Below are 23,037 nucleotides of genomic sequence, written 5' to 3' on the forward strand. Positions count from 1 at the left end.
ATCCAGCCAACATCTAACAAGGCATTGATCTGAGCAGTATAAGTATACAAACATTGGGGTAACTTGCTCGATACGACGGTTACTACCCTCAAAAATTAAGCCTTATATTTCACTTTGATACAGCTCCAACACTGCTCTCTGCATCAATGGCAGGGGTGGAAGGAAATTAGAATCAAAAAGCTACTAATAAGGGCCCTGAACTCAGCGGTCAGAGTAACAGATAAGAATGAGAAAATAAGTGTGAAAGCTTGCTGGGCAGACTGGATGGGCCTATTGGTCTGCCATCATTTCTATGTTTCGATGTATGTTTCTATAATCATACACTCCTTGATTCACAATTTTCACTCCCCATGGATTTCCTCAATTATAAAAATCCACACTCTCTATTGACCCCTCATACCAACAAACCTAATGCTATTAGATGTCCTATCTCCAAAGCTTACACACCTTGAAGAAACCAGAGAACGGGAAAGAATATTTTTTTAAAATGCCCTAAAAACTTCTTCAAATAAGTGTTCCTGAACCTAAACAATAATGGATTACCATTACCATTACCATGTCCCTCCAATGAGAGTGCTTCTAAGCCGACTATTGACCAAGCTACTGGCCCCCCTATCTTGATAGAGTGAATTCTAATGCCTCCCTCTTACTGATGAATTATGTAACATCCTGTTCTCTTCAGTTCTGTTGATTGTGCATGTTTATATTCAGTATGTTCATATTGGGGTAGATTTTAAGACTTGTGCATGGGTGTACATGTGCGCGTGCTACCCGGCGCGCACATATGTATGCCCGATTTTATAATATGTGAAATTGGCGCAGCCTGAGAGGAAACCTCCCTTCCCCCTAATCTAACCTTTCTACCCCTTCCCATAACCTTTCCTCTGCTAGCCCTACTCTAACACCTCCCCCAATTTTTTTAATACCTTTTGTGCCTGCCTGGAGGCAGGCACAGGTTGCGCACACCTGCACCCTACCGACATGCGATCCTCTGACACAGCGGTAAATGGCCACTGTGCTGGAGGCCTCTGGCCCCACCCTTGCTCCACCCTGTCCCCAGACCGCCCCGCCCCTGCCCCCACCTCGCCCCCAGACCGCCCCTTTAGTAAAGCCCTGTGACTTAGATGCATCCCGGGGCTTTAAGCACGTCGCCGAGCCTTTATAAAATAGACCTGGCATGCGTAAGCCAATTTACGCATGTAGAGCTTTTAAAATACACCCCTTTGTGCCCCTTTCTGTACTGTTGATTGTGTATGTCATATTGTACCCTGCTCTGAATGTAGGAAAGGGTAATACAAGTTTCTAAATAAATAATTAGTATTAGAGATATACATTCATTTGAAATAAATTGGTAAAAGCAATAAATGAGACCATTTTCATTTCAATCTTGGACTCCCATAACAAATTATAGGTCCCATGAATTAAATACAAATAATTGTTTCATTCATGCACGTTTCCCATTCAAGTCTCTGGCCCATTGAAAATGCTACAATGACACTGTAAAAATAGCAACTGATCAATGTCTTTCAGAGGTAACAGTTGAGCGGGATCCGAGGCAGGAAAAGTAGGCAAGTAGACAGGACAGAGGACAATCAAGTTGAAGTATTTTTAAAACTAGCCTAAAGCTGGCATCTGGATTAATTGAGGCGGATGTACTCCTGCTAAAATGTCTGAAGGTATGGAAAGAAAATCCATTTTCTCTGTTTGATTTAAGAGGGAAAGCTTGTCTTTTCATAAGAGTTCTTGGCGTGAATTTTCAAAACTTAACATAAAAGAATATCCATACATAATGCATTTTATTTATTTATTTATTTATTTGTGTGACGTCTTATGTTCCAGAATTGCTCCTAGTTCAGTATGGATTGTACTAATACAATCATAAATTAAGCAAACATAAAACAGTACATAAAACATAAACTTAAAAATATTTGAAAACAATACAATTCTCTTTTCTACAATTAAACTGCTAAAATGTTTTTCAGGAGCTGGCTTAAGTTCTGAAATAAATAAAAAAAAAAAAGGTAGGCCATGTTAAGTGGTTGGGTAGGAGAGGGGAAGAGGGAGAAACGGTAGGTAGGGGGTAGGAAAGTTCCCTCTCAGTCCGCTCCTTAATTGGAGTGGACTGGGAGGGAACTAGGGGAGGCCCGATCTCATCACCATGTGTAAATTAGCCAAATCTACCCCCCCCCCCCCCCCGTGCACACCAGACCACATTTTATGACATGCTTGCACTGCCGCACACATGTTATAAAATTGCGCATCCATGTGCATGTGCTGGGTTGCGCGTGCACATGGAGGCGCACATATATGTTTTTAAAATCTACCCCGAATGTCTTATCTCCTTTGCAGTATCACTTATCAAATTTTAAGCAGAATCAGACCCAGAACTGTTCTCTGAGACACTCTACTAGTAAACCTCTTTTTTTTTCAAAAGAGGTTTGAAAATGTTCATTGGATAGAATAAATATTTCCTTTTGTATAGTCTGATATGAAGTATGACCTAATAAATGTATGTTTATTGGCACTTATACTAGTGAATGTATTCTTTCATGTAACATGTGGATTAAATGTTCTGCTTGAGTAATTAGGATCTGACCGTTCTTATGGTAGGGATTAGAATTTGGAAGAGGGCTGCAGTGGAGAGGTTTGGTAGTAATGGGATTATTTTTTAATATTTTATGGTTTTATATAGGAATTTTTATTTGATGTTTTGTATTGTTGTACACCACTCTGGTCAGGCTGTAGTCTGTGTGGGTGGTATATAAATAATACATTAAATTCAACTTATTCCTTAATGTCCAGCTTTTTGTGATGTCTGCCAGCCAGCTCATTTATCTACTTTTCAGCTGACATCTCACCACTCTTTTTCTCTCACTCTTAATAATTTGTCCTGTTTTCCCACATCCATCCAGCAAGCCAATCTGTTATGATGCTTATAGTTCTAATAGATGGTTTCCTAGGTCTTTGGAGCCACTAAGCCCACATGGTCAGTGGCCATAATTTCCTTTGGACCAAAGGTAGATCACAACTGGTGGGAAGAGAAGGAAGGCTGATAACAAGACCCACATTTTTCTCTTTGGGAGGTTCAGTGGATTTTTGCTTAGAAGATTTGTACAATTTTTCAGTGTTTGACATGTTATAAAAAGCCTACTTAAAGTGAATTAAAATCTTTTGCATGAATGAAAAAAACACGAACCCGCAAAGAACAAGCGTCAGTATTTTGACATTAATTTTCCACTTCCTTTTCCGCTCTGTTGTTTCTAAATTATCACCTTCCTCTTCAAAGCACTTAATTAATCCCTATTTTATTTTCTTTGTACAACAACCTTATTGAGATAAAGGCAAGGACCTAGTTTTCTGAAGCTGCTCATAAGGAGAGTCAGTGGTATAGGTAAAAATGTTATATTAATTTAGGCTTGTATACTGCCTCTCTCAAACCAAGTTTGACCCAAAGCAGTTCCCTACAAAATAATACAATAATAAAAAATGCAATATTAAACTGCCTTGGGTGATTTTTAATTAAATCAGGGAGGTCAGTTCTAAATTTGTTAAATAAAGAAACTAATGATACAATACAGCAATAAAATGCAAGAATAAATCAAGTTCAGTATAGTATATACATATAATTACCTGAAGGTAAACCAGCACTCATGCATCATTTATAAGACATACGGTATTATTAATTACATCTAAACTTTATTATATATAATGAAATATTTCAGAAAGCTTAAAAATGTGCTAAAATTGTCCCTATGTTACAACTTACCATAATTATTAAATACATACATTTAAAAAACATTCATCAAATGTCATGTATAAATAGGCAAAAGATATTGCTCTGAAGTACAGAACAAACCCCCAAACTTTCTAGCTGCTCCCTAAGGGCTGGATTCATCATTCTTCGCAAAATGATGAATCCCAGGAAAAAGAAGGGGGGGGCGGGCCTGGGAAAGGCCGCAGCCATTCGCACCATGGCGATGAGATTTCACCAGCCGCAGTGCGGCCGGCTGCGGCCTTTCACACTAATAGTGCCACCGTAAAAGGTGGTGCTATTTGCCACGCTACTGACGGCGATAATGTTCCTCACATTATCGCCAGCAGTGGTGCCGTGGCTGACTCCTCCCCCTCCCCACCCCGACTCCTCCCCTCCCGGTCATTTACTTCCTATCGCAGGCCAAAAGGCCCTTTTCACTTGCGATAGGGGTTTATCACGTGCAATAAGGCCCTAACGCATGTGATAAACCTTTAGAAAATAACCCCCTAAGATAGTAACTTTAAAACAACCATGCAGCTGTACATGAATGCGTGTATGCTGGCTGGTGCCCATGGATGCAGCCATTTTATTTCATGCACACTTATATGCACACATCTTATAAAATTGGCTGGATTCGCGTAAATGTGCACGCCATTTTATATGGATATGCCAACACATTTACCAGTTAAACCAATTTGTTCCCACTTTGCCCAGTTAGAGAAAGGACTTCTTAACCCCCTAGCTAATTAACCTTTAAAAACTTACTGACTAGCCTAGATTTTTTGGTGTTTTACTTGCGATTAGAAGTATCAGTGTCTAGCTCCAAAAACTGCCGCAATTGTAAGGACAACCAAAAGATAAAATTCAAATGACACCAGCCATCCTTTATCATGAACTTAAGAAGCAAACATCTCTCACTGTGGGGTAGATTTTAAAACCCCTACACGCGTAAATCCTCCTGGATTTATGCACGCAGGGCACTCGTGCGTCGGCGCGCCTATTTTGCATAGGCCGCCAGTGCGCACAAAGCCCCGGGACATGCGTAAGTCCCGGGGCTTCGTAAAAGGGGTGGGAGGGGGCGTGTCCAGGGGGCATATTCGGGGGCAGGGGGCAGTCCAGGGCGGGTCTGGGGGCATGGCGACAGTTCGGGGGTGGGCCGGGAGGGTGGTCCCGAGTCCCCCGGCACTGCGGCCTGTGCCGGGGGATGCCGGGGCAGCACGCGCAAGTTACGCCTGCTTCAAGCAAGTGTAACTTGCCCAACAAAGTTAGGGGGGGGATTTAGGTAGGGCTGGGGGATGGGGTAGATAGGGGAAAAGAGGGGAAGGTGGGGGGACGCGGAAGGAACGTTCCCTCTGAGGCCGCTCTGAATTCGGAGCGGCCTCGGAGGGAACGGAGGCAGGCTGCGCGACTCGGCACACGCAGGCTGCCGATTTTGCGCAGCCTTGCGCGCGCCGACCCCGGATTTTATAAGATACGCGCGTATCTTATAAAATCCGGGGTCGGCGCGCGCAAGGCTGCGCAAAATTGCGCGTATTTTTTGAAGATCTACCTCAGCATGTTACAGATGCCGAGAAGTCAGCTAGTATGAAACTCTATGGTGTTCTACTGGTGTGTAACTCACTGCCTTAACTAGCCTTCTTCCCTTGTGTCACAAAACTTTCAGACAATTCCACAGATATCAAAATGTTTAAATTCCCCCTTAGAGAAGCCAATCAGTGAAATGAGGATCTTTTTCGGGATTCTTCATAGCAGAATGTCAACTCTGCACCGTGCAAAAACATTTAAATTTATTATTATTCGATACATGCAAGTTGACATTGGATTGTGCTCACATGGTGACTAATGGTTTTGAATTTGTATGTTTACAGTAGCCCATTGTGTCACATACATTGTTTGCTTTTTGTGATGAATGCATTTCTTAATTACGTAGGAGTTAGGAATTACCAAAATGTAAAGATCCTTTTCCTTGCAGAAGGAGCTCCGGGGATCGCTGAGGGCCTGCGCATTCGGCGCCGAGACCTGCCGGGGTAAGGCCTTTAAAAATTCTCAGCTTACCCACGGCAGACCCAGCGCCGACCACGAGGCTGTCCCGATAAAAACCACGCCTCTTCTCCGCCTCCTCCCTCGCCGGAACCAATCGCCAGCTCAGCCGCACAGCCAATCGGGGGACAGCCCCTTTGGCTTAAATCGACGAGCGGCAGGCTGAAAAAATCCTTTTCCTTGCAGAAGGAGCTCCGGGGATCGCTGAGGGCCTGCGCATTCGGCGCCGAGACCTGCCGGGGTAAGGCCTTTAAAAATTCTCAGCTTACCCACAGCAGACCCAGCGCCGACCACGAGGCTGTCCCGATAAAAACCGCGCCTCTTCTCCGCCTCCTCCCTCGCCGGAACCAATCGCCAGCTCAGCCGCACAGCCAATCGGGGGACAGCCCCTTTGGCTTAAATCGACGAGAGGCAGCTAGGCGTCGCGCGCACGAAGGAGCGCGACAAAGGGGCCTGCCCCTTTGTGCGCCCCTTCGTGCGGCCCCTAAGAGCAGAGTAGAACTCCACAGCGCCAAGCAAAAGAACTCCAGTCCGTCCTCTAGCTCCCACCAGCGAGTTTCAACGTTCAACCTCAAATTGGCACACACAGTACAGCCACACCAAACATTAATCGTATACACGACCAGTACAGCACAGACAAATAGACAACTAAACTAACCAAACGAAACGTCCAGACCCCTCAACTCAGACATCAACTCAAACAACCACCTCCAGACAACAACTTCCAGACGCCACAACGCAGACAACTCAGACAACAACTTCCAGACACCACAACTCAGACAACAACTCAGACAACAACCTCCAGACGCCACAACTCAGACAACAACTCAGACAACAACCTCCAGACAACAACTTCCAGACGCCACAACTCAGACAACAACTCAGACAACAACCTCCAGACGCCACAACTCAGACAACAACTCAGACAACAACCTCCAGACGCCACAACTCAGACAACAACTTCCAGACGCCACAACTCAGACAACAACTTCCAGACACAACAACTTCCAGACGCAACAACTCAGACAACAACTTCCAGACGCCACAACTCAGACAACAACTTCCAGACGCCACAACTCAGACAACCCAACGTCTACTTACAAACACCACCAACACTTCGAATAATGCAAACAATCTGCCACGGTCTCCCAATACCGATTCTCCATCATCGAACGCTACTCTCAGAAAAATCATCAACAATACTCTACAATCAACGCTCCTACAAATCCCTTATACCTATCATGATTACCCCAATCACCCAACTTCTAGGATGTGCTCTTTTCTCACTGATGCTATTTAATGCACAATCACTTTCCAAGAAATCACTGATCTTAAATGACCTTCTCCTAGATTCAAATCCAGACCTCTGTGCTATAACAGAAACATGGCTTAAATCTACAGATATAGCTTTGATTAACCAGCTACCAACTCAAACATACAACATTTTCTCCATCCCCCGACAGAAGAAAAGGGGTGGGGGCATTCTCCTAGCAGCTAAAAAAGATTTTAGACTCTCACACCACCCAATTAAATCAGACTCAAAACTAGAAACAGGCCTGTTCAAATCAGACACTCTCCAAATCCTTCTAGTATACGCCCCTCCAGGCCTCCTAGAAGCAGACGCATCGCCTATCCTAGAAATTATAGCATCTTATCTCAAACCAGACTCCCCAACGATAATCCTAGGAGATTTTAACTTACACGTAGACAACCCCACACTCTCAACCAGCTGCGAAACATTCCTTACCGCTATGTCCGCAATGGGATTCAGACAAATAATCAATGAACCTACACACAAGGCAGGTCACACACTGGACCTTATCTTTCTGAACTCAGGTATAACAAATTCAGCACACCACACATGTAAACCAGTTCCCTGGTCGGACCATTCACTAATCTCCACCACCTTGTTGATGACCCAAACGAGCAACAAACAACCACCTCAACACTCATTTATCTACAGAAAAGCTTGCTCATCTGACAAACTCAGCAATCATCTAATCACAGATCTCTTACGCATAGACTACACGACACCTAATTCAGCGATAAATTCCTGGTCAACCATAACGGAAACAGTGGCAAACAATCTATGTCCACTGAAAAAAAAAAAGTCAAACAAGGTGCGACAAAAAGACAGCCTTGGTTTACAAACGAACTAAAAACCCTTAAACTTAATTTACGTCAGAAAGAAAGTAAATGGCGTAAAGCCCCTTCCGCTGCTACACTCTCTATCTACAAACTCGCCCTCAACTCATACAAGAGTTCCACCTTAAAAACAAAAAGAGACTATTACGCACACAAGATTCATGACATCATCTACGACTCCAAAGCGCTTTTCACTCTCGTCTCCAATTTAACTCAGGCAAATACACCGGACATACCATCTAACCTAGCTCAATCAAGAGCGGATGAGCTAGCACTCTTTTTTAGTAATAAAATCACGAACCTTCTAACACAACTTAAGCCCAGTACAAGCACAACAGCCAGCACATACGTACTCCACAACAAGGAAATAACCCTCCAATCTTTTGAACTCACCTCTTCCGCAGAGATCCAAACACTTCTGAAGAAAATGAAACCCTCTTCCCATCCCTTCGACCAAATCCCATCTAAACTACTACTTCTAATCCCGGACACCATAAACAAAACTCTAGCGGACATCATAAATTGCTCATTCTCCCAGGGTTACTACCCTGATGATCTTAAACTAGCTTCCATCAAACCGCTTCTCAAGAAACCAAACTTGGACCCCAAAGATCCTAACAGTTACCGTCCAATTTCCAATCTTCCTTTCATTGCCAAGGTGATGGAGAAAGTAGCAAATACGTAACTATCGGATTACATAGAAGAACACAAAATTCTATTCCCTACTCAATTCGGTTTCAGAAAAGCCTCAAATACCGAATCACTACTCATATCACTGACGGACTACCTGACTTTGGGCCTTGACAAAGGACAGGCCTTCCTTTTGATTTTATTAGATCTCTCTGCAGCTTTCGACACTGTAAACCACGCCATATTACTAAACCAGCTGGCTAACATCGGTATTACAGGATCAGCGCTGACTTGGTTTAAGACTTTTTTAGAGAACAGAGGTTTCAAAGTCAAAATCCTTAACAAAGAATCCCATAGATACCCATCCTCACAAGGAGTTCCTCAGGGTTCCTCTCTCTCACCTACACTCTTCAATCTATACCTTCTCCCACTTTGCCAACTTCTAAACAAATTGAATCTAAAACACTTTATTTATGCCGACGACGTCCAGATTGTGATCCCCCTCCAAGAATCCATTAATAAAACTCTAAAACTGTGGGAAAACTGTTTCAAAGAAATTAATGACCTCCTATCCAGCTTAAACCTAATTCTAAACCAATCAAAAAGTGAATTCCTGCTAATCTCACCGGATAACTGCAAAATCACTACGAACCTGCCAGCCAACTTACAAATCTCAAAAGTAAGAGATCTAGGAGTTTCCATAGACAACAGACTAAACCTAAAAGCATTTATTAATCAAACAACCAAAGACTGCTTCCACAAACTACACACATTAAAAAGAATAAAACCCCTATTTCATTTCCATGATTATAGAACAGTGCTCCAAGCAATAATCTTTGCGAAAATAGACTATTGCAACGCTATACTACTAGGCCTCCCATCATCCCATACCAAACCTCTCCAAATGATTCAAAACACGGCAGCAAGAATCCTAACTAACAAGAAAAGAAGAGATCACATCACGCCGGTCCTTAAAGACCTTCACTGGCTGCCAATCCACTACAGGATAATCCATAAATCCCTAACCACAATCTTCAAAAATATCCATGGACTAGCTCCACTCCATCTACAAATAGCACTCAAAAAACACTCCTCCAACAGACCCACTAGAGAAGTGTACAGAGAACTTCTACACGTACCACATGCCAATACCACCCAACACATAACCCTGAGAGACAGGGCCTTCTCTACAGCAGGCCCCCCACTATGGAACTCAATCCCCTTAGAATTACGACAGGAACCATGTCTTCCAACCTTCAGAAAGAGACTTAAGACATGGCTGTTCAAGAAAGCCTTTCCGGACTCTGACTGATGCTCACACCAAATACAGAAAGACGGACTATCTCCCACTAAACTGATACGGACATACCAAACACTGCACGTTCTTATTCTTGTTAAATTTCTATCGTCTTCTTCTTCTTCTTTTCCCAGTTAGAACCATCCTTGTTTTATTGTAACTGATTTATTCCTGCGCACTTTTATAACTTGTTATAATTTGTAAATGTATAAAATGTATACTCACGTTATATTTATACACGTTTATAATGTATTGATCACCCCTGTTTTATGTAAACCGACATGATACGAATCTCCGTGAATGCCGGTATAGAAAAACTCAAAGAAATAAATAAAAAAAATAAAGATGATGATGCTTTAGGGAGCAGATGGTGAGAGTATGGTGTGTGTTCTGTACTTCAGAGCAACATTTTTTGCCTATATACCCGACATTGATAAATGTTATTTAAATGATGTATTTAAATATTTTGTTAAGTAATAAGTAAACCATTTAATATAAGGACAGTTTTTGCACATTTTTAAGCTTTGTAAAATATTTCATTATAACAAATAAAGTTTAGACATAATTAATAGCACATCTTATAAATAATGATTACTGCTGATTTACTTTAGAGCAATTATATGTATGAATTAACAGAGCACTTCAATTTATTAAAGGTTTATCTGGTATCTATTCTGACTGAATATATATAGTCTCTATCTACTCAGTGTGTCTTTAAATATTGACCTTAATCAATCAAAATAATATAATACAGCAATAAAATAAATAGCATAATAATAATAATAATAATAATACAACACAGCAATACAATACAACAGATTTCTAGACTATTTTAAGTTCAACAGTTAAGGAAAATGACATACAGAAGAAAACAAAGTTCCTTTAGTGACTGGAACATTTATCATGTGGTGAAAGATCATGTCTCCTTTATAAATATCTCTTCCAGCTGATACCTGCAATGAACTTAGGAAATTGCAAAATTAACCTCTTGGAAACTTCCAGACTGTCCATGTGCCATGTCACCCATCTCAGTGATGGCTACATCAGTTGTTAACTCTATAATTATGGAGAGATTGATTTCTAATGGACAGACAAGTTAATATGAGGTCACTATTTAGAGACCCACTGACTAGACAGAACAATCATCTGGTTAGCTTTAAGAACATTTTCATCTGAACCTTGCCACTTGGTTTTCAGCTGGAAATGTACTTACATTTAGCCAGTCAGATTTTGACTGGCTAGATTTAGTGCAATTGGGTTACCCTACTCTTTTCCAGTCAGTACTAAAAATCTGGCACTAACTGGCTAAGTCCTTCCCCTCTCAGCACTGAAAATATAAAATAATGCCATTGCAGAGACTTCCCCTCCCTTTTGGGCAGAAAAGGAGAGTGCTGGCTGGGGATTTCCCCTCCCCACTTCTTGCCCCCTCTCTAATTCTGCATAATCTTTTCTGAGATTCTGCTAAACATGAATGAGTTAGTACGCAGTTATTCATTTCTCAAGGTGCCAAGTTTTATTGAAATTATTTTAATTTGGGGACTATATTGTTTCCAAAAGCAAAATGATTTTCCAACCCGTCATATATATATATATATATATTTATTTTTATTTTTGGTAATTTTACTCCACTCTTTCCTTTCTGCAGATCTGTTTCACTCTTCCAGGTCCACATTCTTCTATTATGTGCCATTTCTCTTTCATTTCTTTTGATCCCTCTTCCTTTCCTCTTTGTATTTTGCCGTACTTTCTGATTTTTTCCATGCTTAATAAACCATTTTAATTTCATCTCCAATAAAACTATCAGATCTCTGGCAAAACACCTCTCTCTTGTCTCTACTCTTCCTAATGTCATCTGCCTTTCAGTCTCTCCCCTCTCCCACATTATTAAGTAGCTTTTACCTTTCTCTATCCTTTTCCTTATTATTCATTGTCTTCTTTCAGTTTCTGTCACTAAAATGTGTCTATAATCTATTTTCCTCCTTTCAAAAATGTCTTTCTCTCTCTCCTCTTTCCTTGTCCTCCCACTCCAAGCCTGTCCTTTTTTGTCTTTTTTCCCTCTATCCCTTTCCTGATTTTGTTCATCTTATTCAAGCTCCCTCCCCACCAATTCTGCCAACCCCGTGGCTCTTATTGCTAACTCTTGCATTGATGTTCTTGAAGCGCACCTAATGACTTGAAGCTATTAATCAGAAACGCTGACTGAGTCAGCATTGATTTTCCATTTGATAACTGATTTGCAGAGCAGTGGGTATAAAGTACCCAAGGATCTGCAAGCTCTGTGGCCTCTAAATCTACCTTGGTTGAGATATCTAGAGATCTGTTCACATTGTTCAAGAAACTGTTGAGATTCGTGTAACTAAAACTGTAGTGCTTTTGAACCCCAGATGACTGTTGCTGTTTAATCTCCTCTCCCTCCCTTTTAAGATATTTCAGTATTTTCTCTTTATTAATGCCCATTATATATACATTTCTCATTGAAGCAAATTTCCTTATCTGCAGTTACCCAAAACTGTTAAAAATCCCTTCAGTATCTTTTTGTTTTTCACTCACTTTCCTACTCTCTGGCTCTTTATATTTTGATTCCTAGAATGGAGTTTGTGGCTGTGAGAAGGGTTATGCAGAAGTAATGAGATCAAATGGTGTCCTCGATTACTGTATAAAAGTACCAGGCCTAGAAGACAAAAAAGCTGATGTGAAAACATTTTCTGGAAAGAATAAACATATAAACTCAAAACTACCTGATATTTTCAAAGGGTGGTCCATTCAGCCCTTTGATCCAGGTAAGCTTTTTAGTAATCTGAAGAGATTCAATACAGAGAGGCGAGAAAGAAAACGCATTTGATGGTAGAAACTCAAGGACTTTATACATCAAGAGGAAACATGAGTTTTATGATTTTATTATAACAGCCAACTGAATTATCTGAAATAATTTTACTAGCACTTTGGCTTTAAGTTTTAAAACAATACACATTTTAGTGTATTGTTTACTAATTATTTTAATGTTACTTGTGAGATTTTTAAAGTGTTATGAAAAGGGCTTATTTAGGAAAGTGTGGTACTGCAATGGCACATATTATTAGTGAGAAGGCTATTTAGAATTGTTGGCAGCCGCATTCAATAACATAGCTTGACACATGTTACCATGGAAGCCCATGTTTGTGAATCAGTCTGAAAATGCATTATAATGCAATGAAAAGGTGACTTGGCATGCATCAAATTTGCACTAATTTTAATGTATGTATTAAAAATATTGCAATGCGCTAAGCCCAATCACATGCATTAAAACCCGCTAGCATGCTCATACGAAAGGTTATGAGAGTGTATTGATTTTTAGTGTGGCTGCATATGCGAAACAGGTAAATACCATCATAGTGAGCTCTTTTGCCATTGCCATGGTATTTTCAAAACTGTGATCAGTGTAGAATGCATTGCCTGGGTAAATTTAAGGTAACATGGGATAAGACCTAACCAAATCACTCCCCTTAATGTATGACAGGAAGAAAATACATTGTGCCATGAGTTGAGCTGGATAAATTGACCATGATTTTATTAGATGACCTGATAGGAGAATCTAATTGGATGCTTGAGGTTTTCTTAATATTCCTGCCCCCTTCCCAACTCAAAACTTCCCTGAAGGGAGGAGCCATTAGGCATCCCTGTTCCACTAATCATGCAGGAGCCATAATGAGGCCTGCCATGAATAGAAAGGTCCCACTGAAGCATTTATGAGGGACCAAACTGGCCCCATGCTCAACTGTGAGATATTGGGCCCTATAAGTGTGACTCAAACTACCATTAGTAGGGTACCAAACCTGGATTACTGTGCCATGACAAATACTGTTAACATGGGCCTGGGCACCAACCTTAGCCTGACCAAGCAGCCTCTTCACGGCTCCCCCTTTTGATTCTCTAGATCTGTAGCACTAGCTTGAGCAACCCATTGCAACAGTAATACAACTACAGTGGAAATAACTCTTCAATGATTTTCAAACTTGAAAGCATATAGAATATTTACAAAATTTAATCAGGTTATATCATAAAAGAATCATACTCAGCTGAAAATTATTCAAAGTATATCATTCAAAATTGAACAAATCCAGTAAGATTAAGAAGGGGGCTGAATAGGAAACAACAAATGGGATAAAAAAGCAGCAAACAAAAGGGGATAATTGGAGATTGTTTCCCCTTTTAAATTTTGCATTGCTTTTTTCTGTGTTCCATGTCGGTGCCTGCCACCATCCAATGCCCTGGAACACAAGGGGTGTCTATTGGCACAAACCAGCATGGGATCTGGGTAGCCTACTGGGATGGAACTAAGAAATGTCTGCCCAACTATGCGATTGGGCTTCACATGGCCAGAACAAAGAAGGCATCAGAGGGCAGACAGAACAACCCTCACTTTTCCAACCTGACCAACCTGTGCTGCAACAGGATACAGGGGAGCAGGGGATGATGGGGATAAACATCCTGCATTCCTGTTGGTCAGGTGAGTCAGGAGACTTGGGGAGGCAGTCAGGAACCTAGCTGATCCAACTGGCACCCATGCATGAGGCTCCATGACGCTAGTTCTTTTATCTCTGGGGATACCTTCCATGGCATGTTCCCATGGATGGCATCCACATGCATTGTGAAAACCTGCTCCCACCTATCTGATTCTCCTCAATACACCTGTCATTTCAATCCCTTTGATCTTATCTCCTTCCAACATGTATGCATGCTAGAGATGTGCTTCGTTTTTTTCTACCGGGTCGTTTTTCGGTTCGAATACTTCGTGGTATAATTCGGGTCTTCTCGTTTCGTTTTCGGTTCGTTTGCCCGAAAACGAAACGAGAAACCCGAAACCGGACCGAAAAACGAATCGGTAACGAAGCGAAAAAAAAAAACCACCCCAAGCATTTAAAAACATTTTTAAGCATTTTCGTACATATATAACAACCCCCCCCATCCCGATCCCTCCCCAAGACTTACGAAGATCCCTGGTGGTCCAGCGGAGTCCCGGCTTCCATTTGCCATGCCCTCCGTGCCCTAGTTCGTGCCAGTGCAAGCCGCGCGCCAAAATGGTGCCGAATAGCCCGAACGACCATGTCACAGGGGCTTTCGGCGCTATTGGTCAGCCCCTGTCACATGGCCATCGGCGCCATCTTGTGCTCCTATCATGTGACAGGAGCTGACCAATGGCGCCGAAAGCCTCTGTGACATAGTATGGGCAAAGGCTATCGGCGCCATTTTGGTTACTGGCAGCCGAAAACGAAATCGCTTTCGGACCCTTGCTGGACCCCCAGGGATTATTGGCAAGCCTTGGGGGGGTCAGGAGGGCTCCTGACCCCCCCAAGGCTTGCCAATAATCCCTGGGGGTCCAGCAAGGGTCCGAAAGCGATTTCGTTTTCGGCTGCCAGTAACCAAAATGGCGCCGATAGCCTTTGCCCATACTATGTCACAGAGGCTTTCGGCGCCATTGGTCAGCTCCTGTCACATGATAGGAGCACAAGATGGCGCCGATGGCCATGTGACAGGGGCTGACCAATAGCGCCGAAAGCCCCTGTGACATGGTCGTTCGGGCTATTCGGCACCATTTTGGCGCGCGGCTTGCACTGGCACGAACTAGGGCACGGAGGGCATGGCAAATGGAAGCCGGGACTCCGCTGGACCACCAGGGATCTTCGTAAGTCTTGGGGAGGGATCGGGGGGTGGTGTATTATAATTAATTTAAATTTGGGGTGGTTTGGGGTGGTTTTTAATAAAAAAATAATAATTTTTGCCCCTCTCCCCAGGCAAACCCGAAAACGAATTTTCCCCCGAATTGCGGTGAAAATTTTGTTTCCGGTTTCGGGGGCTCCGAAATAACGGCATTTATGTCGTGTTTCGGATACTCCGAAACAGAAACGAATTAGGAAATTTCGTTAAATTTCCTAAATAGGGCGAAAAACGAACCACATCTCTAATGCATGCAGATTAATGCATGAATACCCACTCAGCTGCAGTTACATTGCTCTGAACCAGCAATTCTGGTTGGCCAGCAAAGAAGGGCAGCTGTGGAGAGACTGAGAAGAGACATTGCTGTTTGCATAAGCAGGCCATTATGGGAATGCATGGGGGATTGAGCTAGAAGGGCTAAGGCTCAAGAATGTGTGGGCGCTCTACATATTCTCTTTTAGTACACATGATGCTACATCTATTTTTAGCACATGTGCTAACATTGAAAGGTTATCCATGGTTCCAGTTTTCATGCACTTTATGCAAGGGTTTCTTTACAGCAATTTTCAAAACTGTGCCAATGCAAAGTCTTCAAGTATTTTTCTCCATAGAGAAAGTATGAGCATTCTATCCTTTGAAAATCTATCTGCAGAGATTTGCACCTGCTTTTTGTGCGGATACTTTTTCCCTAAAAAACAATGGGGTAGATTTTCCACTCTGCGTGCAAATGTCCGCGTGTGCACGTTTCCCGGCGCTCACACATGGATGCGCCAATTTTCTACCTTGCGCATGCATGGTAGAAAATCCATGGATTGCGCGCACATACCCACCGGATTTTATAATCCACGCACATATGTGCGGGTGGTGCGTGCAAAGGTGTGTGTGTGTGGGGGGGGGGGCTTTTGCAATTTCCGCACGGCGACACATCCAACCTACCCCAGTTCCCTCCCAGTCCACTGCAATTTTACCCATATACAAGGTAGGCAATTTTCAGACAGCCCTGTAACTAGTAAATAGCTTCTGAAAATTGCCTTCCCCTGTGTGCTTGTTATATACCCTGTTATTGTTTTGTAGTCTGCTGAGATGGCTGTGGGATGCCAGATGATGATAACTAAGTACTGCATTTGCTCTGTTGCTTTTGTTTTAATGCTGATGTGAAGCCAGGATAAACCTGCATGATGAATTTAGAAATACTGAATTCAATGCTTTATGTAATGTATGCTGTGGGGAAATGTCATCAAATGAGAAATTTTACATAATAACTGCGTATTTCTAGAATTCCAAAAGCCCTTGGATAATGACTCAACATGGTGAATATACCCAAAACTTATAACTTTATATGGTTAATCTGGAATGTGGTAAGGTTTAGTAGGATAACTGTGTATAGGAAATAGACCAGTTAATATAAGTACTTTATCCATCTAAGCTTGATTATTTAGTAGAGTATGGAATTATTCAGAGGACCAGGATAATGTGCTTTTATTATTAATATCAAACCATTCTCCAACCTGTATTGAGTAATATATGAAACAACCTTCATGGTTTGTCCAGCTAAATTTGGGATTTAGCTGGAGAAACGATGAGTTATGAAATTCCCACTGATCTGAACTTCCCCAGGATTTCTAGCTAAGAGATTAGCTGATAAAATGTATCCTGATAACGTAGGGATGTTTTGGGAAGCCATATGTATCCAGATAAGTTAGCTGGCTAACTCTGATAGTCAGTGTTATCTGGCTAACTTATACAAATAAATATGGTTGTGTCACAAGACAGTTCTAAAGTTAGCCAGATAACCCTTATTCAGCTAACTAACTTATACAAATAAATATGGTTGTGTCACAAGACAGTTCTAAAGTTAACCGGACAACCCTTATCCAGCTAACTTTAAGATAGCTGGGTATATTCAAGGTAAAATGGACATTAGCAGAATATTTGTAATAATGCAGAGAACTTGAATAATGTGCCAGGACTGTTAACATGAAAACATTTTCAACCAGAATAAACTGGAAATGAGTAGGATATTTCTAAAGATATTCAGTAGACACATAAATATCCATTTAATCTAAGTAAAAGAAAGTGAATTTTAACAACTTCCAGTGGATATATTTTCAATAAGAATAATTTTTATGGATAATAAGTACAACCTGAGTAAGGTTAGATAATTTTTTTAGACCTTTGGCCATTATGCAAAGGAATGTGATAGTTCTAGAAACAGACTATGAATAAGCACATGCAGTACATGTCAAAACAGTTAAGGTATTTCAATATACCTGATGTCTGTGTATAATTTTGATATCAGTGGCAATCCACTGCAAGCTCAGCTCAATATATTTTCCTGCAGATACATTTGTGCTTTCTATTTCTCTTTGTACAGATGGCAGAATTAAGGTTTGGGTATATGGTGTATCAGCTGGTGGCTTTCTCCTCATTGTTTTCCTAATTTTTACATCATATCTAGTATGGTGAGTAGTATGTGTCTGTAATTTTATAATTGTTTTTTTCTGATTTTAATGATGAATGATCTTATTGTAAATACTGTACTGCCAGAGGGCATTTTATATTCTGAAACCAAGACAAATACAATTGTGCTCATAAGTTTACATACCCCTGGCAGAATTTGTAAGATGTGTAGCATTTAAAGAAAACATAATTAGACAAAACACATCTGTTATTATTAATGTGTATCAAATTAAACTATTATGTGTCACAGAATAGCACAATCATTAAACAAACCATAGCAATAAAGGAAATAATAAAATGGTCCTCTTCGAAAGTTTGCATACCCTTAGTTCTTAATATCGTGTTATTGTCCCCCTTTGCATCAATGACAGCTTGCAGTCTTTTGTGATAGTTGTGAATGGGGCTCTCAATGTGGGTAGGGGTTAGGTCTTCATTCCCCACTCCCTCGCACCATCTTACAGCCACTCCCGCCCCCTTTCCCTTTGCGCTATCTGAGCCGCCCCTTGTGCCTTGAAAGAAATCGTTACCATGCCGGTCGAACAGACCAAAGTTTTATTATTGGACAAATTTTGGACACAGCCTCATAGCAATTTAGCAACAATCAAACAATATAATTAGATACTAATATAGTAACATTAGCCTATTCCCTGGTGACCAACGCCCAAACAAACAAACCAAGAGCCGTTGGTAATCACGATTCACCCAGCCATAGAAGCCAAAGTGTTGAGAGTGTCACTGGCCTACCAAGGTCCTGACCATAGTTGAGCTCTACTCCTGCCATGCCCCTTTCCTCTCCCCTGGCTGCTATCGAAGTGCCCGAGGTCTGGATCTCAATTTATCAGGCCGCTGGCCCTGTAGCATCCTTGGTTCCCCCTCCACCTTGCTGTCCTCTGCGGGCAGCTGCTTTCTACTTAAATAGTGCGAATGGGAGATTTTAACTTAGGAGGAGACCCTGTTAAATTGTTGGTCACCACGCCGCAATGCCATGGGCTGTGATGGCTTCCTAATTGCTCCTACCTAACTTACTAGCTGAAAGGGAGGGTAGGGAGGGTTGCTAGCTGGGCAGCGAGCTGAGGCAAAAGGGGTGTCCTTGGTAGAGGGCACCCTTTTGAATTCCCCATTGCAGCCAATCGCAAGCTGCCTGTCCCGTCTCTCTTTCCTCCCCCCAGACTCCGCCTCCCTATCCTGACCCCAACCCCTCCTCCCAAATGTACTAACCCTCATTCTCTCAGGTCACCCCGCCCCTATTGTGCCTTGCTCCCTCAAGTTTTGACACAGGGTCTCAATATGGACAAGGGTTAGGCCTTCATTCCCCCTCCCTCGCCCCTTCTTACAGCCACCCCACCCCCTCCCCACTTTGCACTATCTGCACCATCCCTTGAACCGTGAAATAAATCACCACCATGTTGGTTGAACAGAGTGAGGTTTTATTATTGGATAGATTTTGGCCGTAGCCTCACAGCAATTTAGCAACAATCAAACAATACAATTATATACTAATACATTAATATTACTATAGCCTATCCAATGGTGACCAACACCTAAACAAATAAACCAAGCCCTTGGTAATCACGATACACCTGAGCATAGAAGCCAAAGCGTTGCCAGGGTCACTGGCCTACCAAGGTCCTGACCATAGAAGTCATCTGTCCTCAGTTGAGCGCTGCTCCTGCCATGCCCCTTTCCTCTCCCCTGGCTGCCATTGAATTGCCCAGGGTCTGGATCTCAATCTATCAGGCTGCTGGCTCTGTAGCGGCCCTGGTTCCCCCCCTCCATATTGCTCTCCTCTATGGGTAGCTGCCCTCTACTCAAATAGTGTGATTGGGAGGTTTTAACTTAGGGGTGGGCACTGCTAAATTGCTGGTCACCACACCACTGTACCCTGGTAATGGATCCCATTATCCAGGGGGCCCCCACTTTCAGTGCTACAGCCAATCTGTCAAGCAGTGCCTCCAACACATCCTGTAAGTCATTATTAAAGATATCCCAGCCCCTGAACAGTGGGCATAAATCTACACATCAACTTGATAATTTTCCTTCTAGCTCTTTCCACCACCTGATGCAACCGCTCCTCACTCCAAACCTGCCTGGGGGTGATACAGGACTAAATGATGACTGACTGTGGCAAAATTTCTGAAATGCTAATGAAATCTTTTTGTATTTTTTGGGACAGCTGCATGTTACGTGTAGCTATTAAGTCATTATCCCCAAGATGTATAATCATCGTGAGGGTGGGCAGATAAACTTTTACCATGTGCAGAATGGTCAGCATCAACTGGTCCCACCTCATCCATTCCAGATCGGCAACAGGCGATTCAGGGCCATGCTCAGGTGCTCATCTGGAGGTTGATCAATGGCTCTTCTATGTGCCCATTGCACATAAGAGTGCCCTATAATCCAGATTAAGCACATTTGTGACATCAGACCTGGAAAAGACAACACAAGTTGCATGACTAATGCAGAAAATATTCTTCCGGCCTAACGTATAAACTGAACCTCCTTGAATGCTATCTGCCGATGGACATTATCTCTTTAGGATGCAGACCCAGCTCGGCAGCCGTGGTAACCGCCACAATACTTTCCTCGGATATGCTACTAGCCCGCAAGGCTAAACGGAGTATTCTTGAAAATTGGTACTGGGTAATCAGGCTACCATCGGCATGTATGAGTAGCTGCGGGCAACAGATCGGGCAGGAGCTCTCACCGACCCATTCCTGCAAGACTATTCTGGTACCTTTTGTGCTTTGGATCTGTTTTAGACCTTCAAATGCACAGCACTAGTTTTTTACACTCTACTACTACATCGCCTAGCTATAAACTAGCTATGCCTGGCTTCATGACTTACTGAGCTGCTAATTAACTTATGCGTAGTGCCACATAAAATGCTAGAGAGAAAGTGCAGTGAAAAAGGCAGCCTCAAAACTATCGAAACAGACTGCTTCTAGAGCTACCAGGAGGTGAGTCAACAAGTTGTAAGTGATGGGTCTCCTTAGGTCCCAGGGTTTGCCCTCCTCTTTGGCCCATCCTATCATTACCCTTTTCTCTGGAAATAACTCAGCACAGCTGGGGAATCCCAACATTCTGGAAAAGAACAATAAGCCTGCCAAACGGGTGGCTACCGAAAATCTAGCTGCACCCTGTTCTTTACAATACAGGATGTATCTAACCAGAGTGACAGATTGTATGGACCATATCCCTGACCCGACTTTGTCCGTGAGGAAGGTCTGGAAGTCAAACAATGCTTGGCAGTAGCTCTTCCTTGTATTTTCAGCCAGGGAACCTAAAATCAACTCCCAAACGTTGGGGGGGGGGGGGGGGGGGACCAAGCTGCCATACCTCCTCGGGTATAGGGTTTGGGAGACGATTCGCCTCTGGAGCATAAGCAGCTGAAAGAAGCTCACTGGAAGCGGGAAAGAGAATCAGTAATATTATTCTCGATGCCACAGGGATGTGTGCTGCATGGCATGAAATATTATAATGGAAGCACTAACTGCCTAACGAGTGCATTGTCTTCAAAGGAACTTATTTATTTATTTATTTATTTTAAGTTTTTCTATACTGGCATTCGCGATGAATATCGCATCATGCCGGTTTACAATTAACAAGAGGTGAAGGAACAAAGTAATAATAAAATAATAATAAATAATAATAATAATAAACATTAACCGGTGCTGACAAAAGGTTGCAGTTACAATAAAACAAGGGAATTACACAACTTGGAGCAGTGAAAAGGAGCTAGGAATTAATCATAGAGAACAAATTTGCCAATTAATGGTGTGAACTAAGTTACAGCATTTGCAACATTGATGAATTGCCCTGTTGAGGTGGTTATTAATTACCATGTTATGAAAAGTCTAAGCGTTAGTTAACGCCTGCTCCAGGCAGGCGTTAATTGCTGAGCACTAAATGTGCGATCTAGACACACATTCTTTTTTTTGCTTCTGTGATTAACACTATTAGACTCACTCCACATTGGATGCGTGTTGAATAGGCACTAATCCCCTTATTGCATTAGGGGATTGATTAGCGCCTATTCAACCCACGTCCGACTGCCGGTTATTCAGTGCACTCGGCTGAGCGCACTGTACTGTTTCGGCCCCAATGATAGGAACAGCTCCAAAAATGTCAGGTCTTTAGTAATCATTTGTGCCAACTTGGAGGCCAGGGTTCGGCACACCAGGCTCCCCTGAAAAATATGCCGAAACCCATGCCGCCAATTGCATCTGTGACTAGCTCCAAATCATTATTCCACCTAGGGGGTCCTGCCAAAAAGTCACCCTATTGAAATCCCAGAGAAAAAGATCCCATATGTGCATGTCCTGCCTGATTGGCTTAGTAACCCTAATGCAGTGATGTTTTGTGACAACACCTGCTGTGGCCAAAGCTAACCTGAGCAAGAAAGCCCTTCCCATTGGGATAACCCTGGATGCAAAGCTGAGAAGCACTATAAGGGACTAAACTAGTGCAAGATCACTTTCTTGGCAGTGCAGATGTCCCAAATAGTTTTGCGTAGTTTCAAAACTTTATCCCTAGGAAGTCTGGAGATCTGTGCTTCTCCATCTAACTCTATTCCCAGGAAGGTTATCGATCTGGATGGCCCTTCCGTTTTCACCTTAGTTAGTGTCACCAAATTCCTCCATAATGGCCTGAAATGTGGCCAATAGGTGTCAACAATCTTGCGCATGCCTACTAGGGATGTGCAGAGGGACGCCATACGTTGCATTCATGATTCGGATTAGTCGGGGAGTAGATACGTTACATTCGGCCGTATGGTGCCCCGATGCGTTAATACGGCGATTTCTATTCGTGTCCCAGCTAAAATTAAAATTAACTACAACCCCCCACCCTCTTGACCCCCCCCAAGACTTACCAAAACACCCTGGTGGTCCAGCGGGGGGTCCGGGAGCCATCCCCTACACTCTCAGACCCTCGGTGCCGGTTTCATCATGGCGCCGATAGCCTTTGTCACAGGGGCTACCGGTGCCATTGGTCAGCCCCTGTCACATGGTCATTGGCG

At 42.5% G+C, this 23,037-nt stretch overlaps 1 protein-coding gene across 1 annotated transcript in view; it reads left to right on the forward strand.

The window, feature by feature from the left end:
* THSD7B (thrombospondin type 1 domain containing 7B) overlaps positions 1–23,037 on the forward strand; it is an 898,700-nt gene that overhangs the window by 871,061 nt on the left and 4,602 nt on the right. Inside the window, exons 26-27 of the mRNA XM_029607893.1 lie at positions 12,454–12,646; positions 17,935–18,022. Of these exons, the coding sequence (XP_029463753.1) occupies positions 12,454–12,646; positions 17,935–18,022 (281 nt within the window). The remainder of the gene's footprint in view (positions 1–12,453; positions 12,647–17,934; positions 18,023–23,037) is intronic.

Source organism: Rhinatrema bivittatum, chromosome 6, assembly GCF_901001135.1.
Source record: "Rhinatrema bivittatum chromosome 6, aRhiBiv1.1, whole genome shotgun sequence".
In the NCBI taxonomy this organism is placed as follows: Eukaryota; Metazoa; Chordata; class Amphibia; order Gymnophiona; family Rhinatrematidae; genus Rhinatrema; species Rhinatrema bivittatum.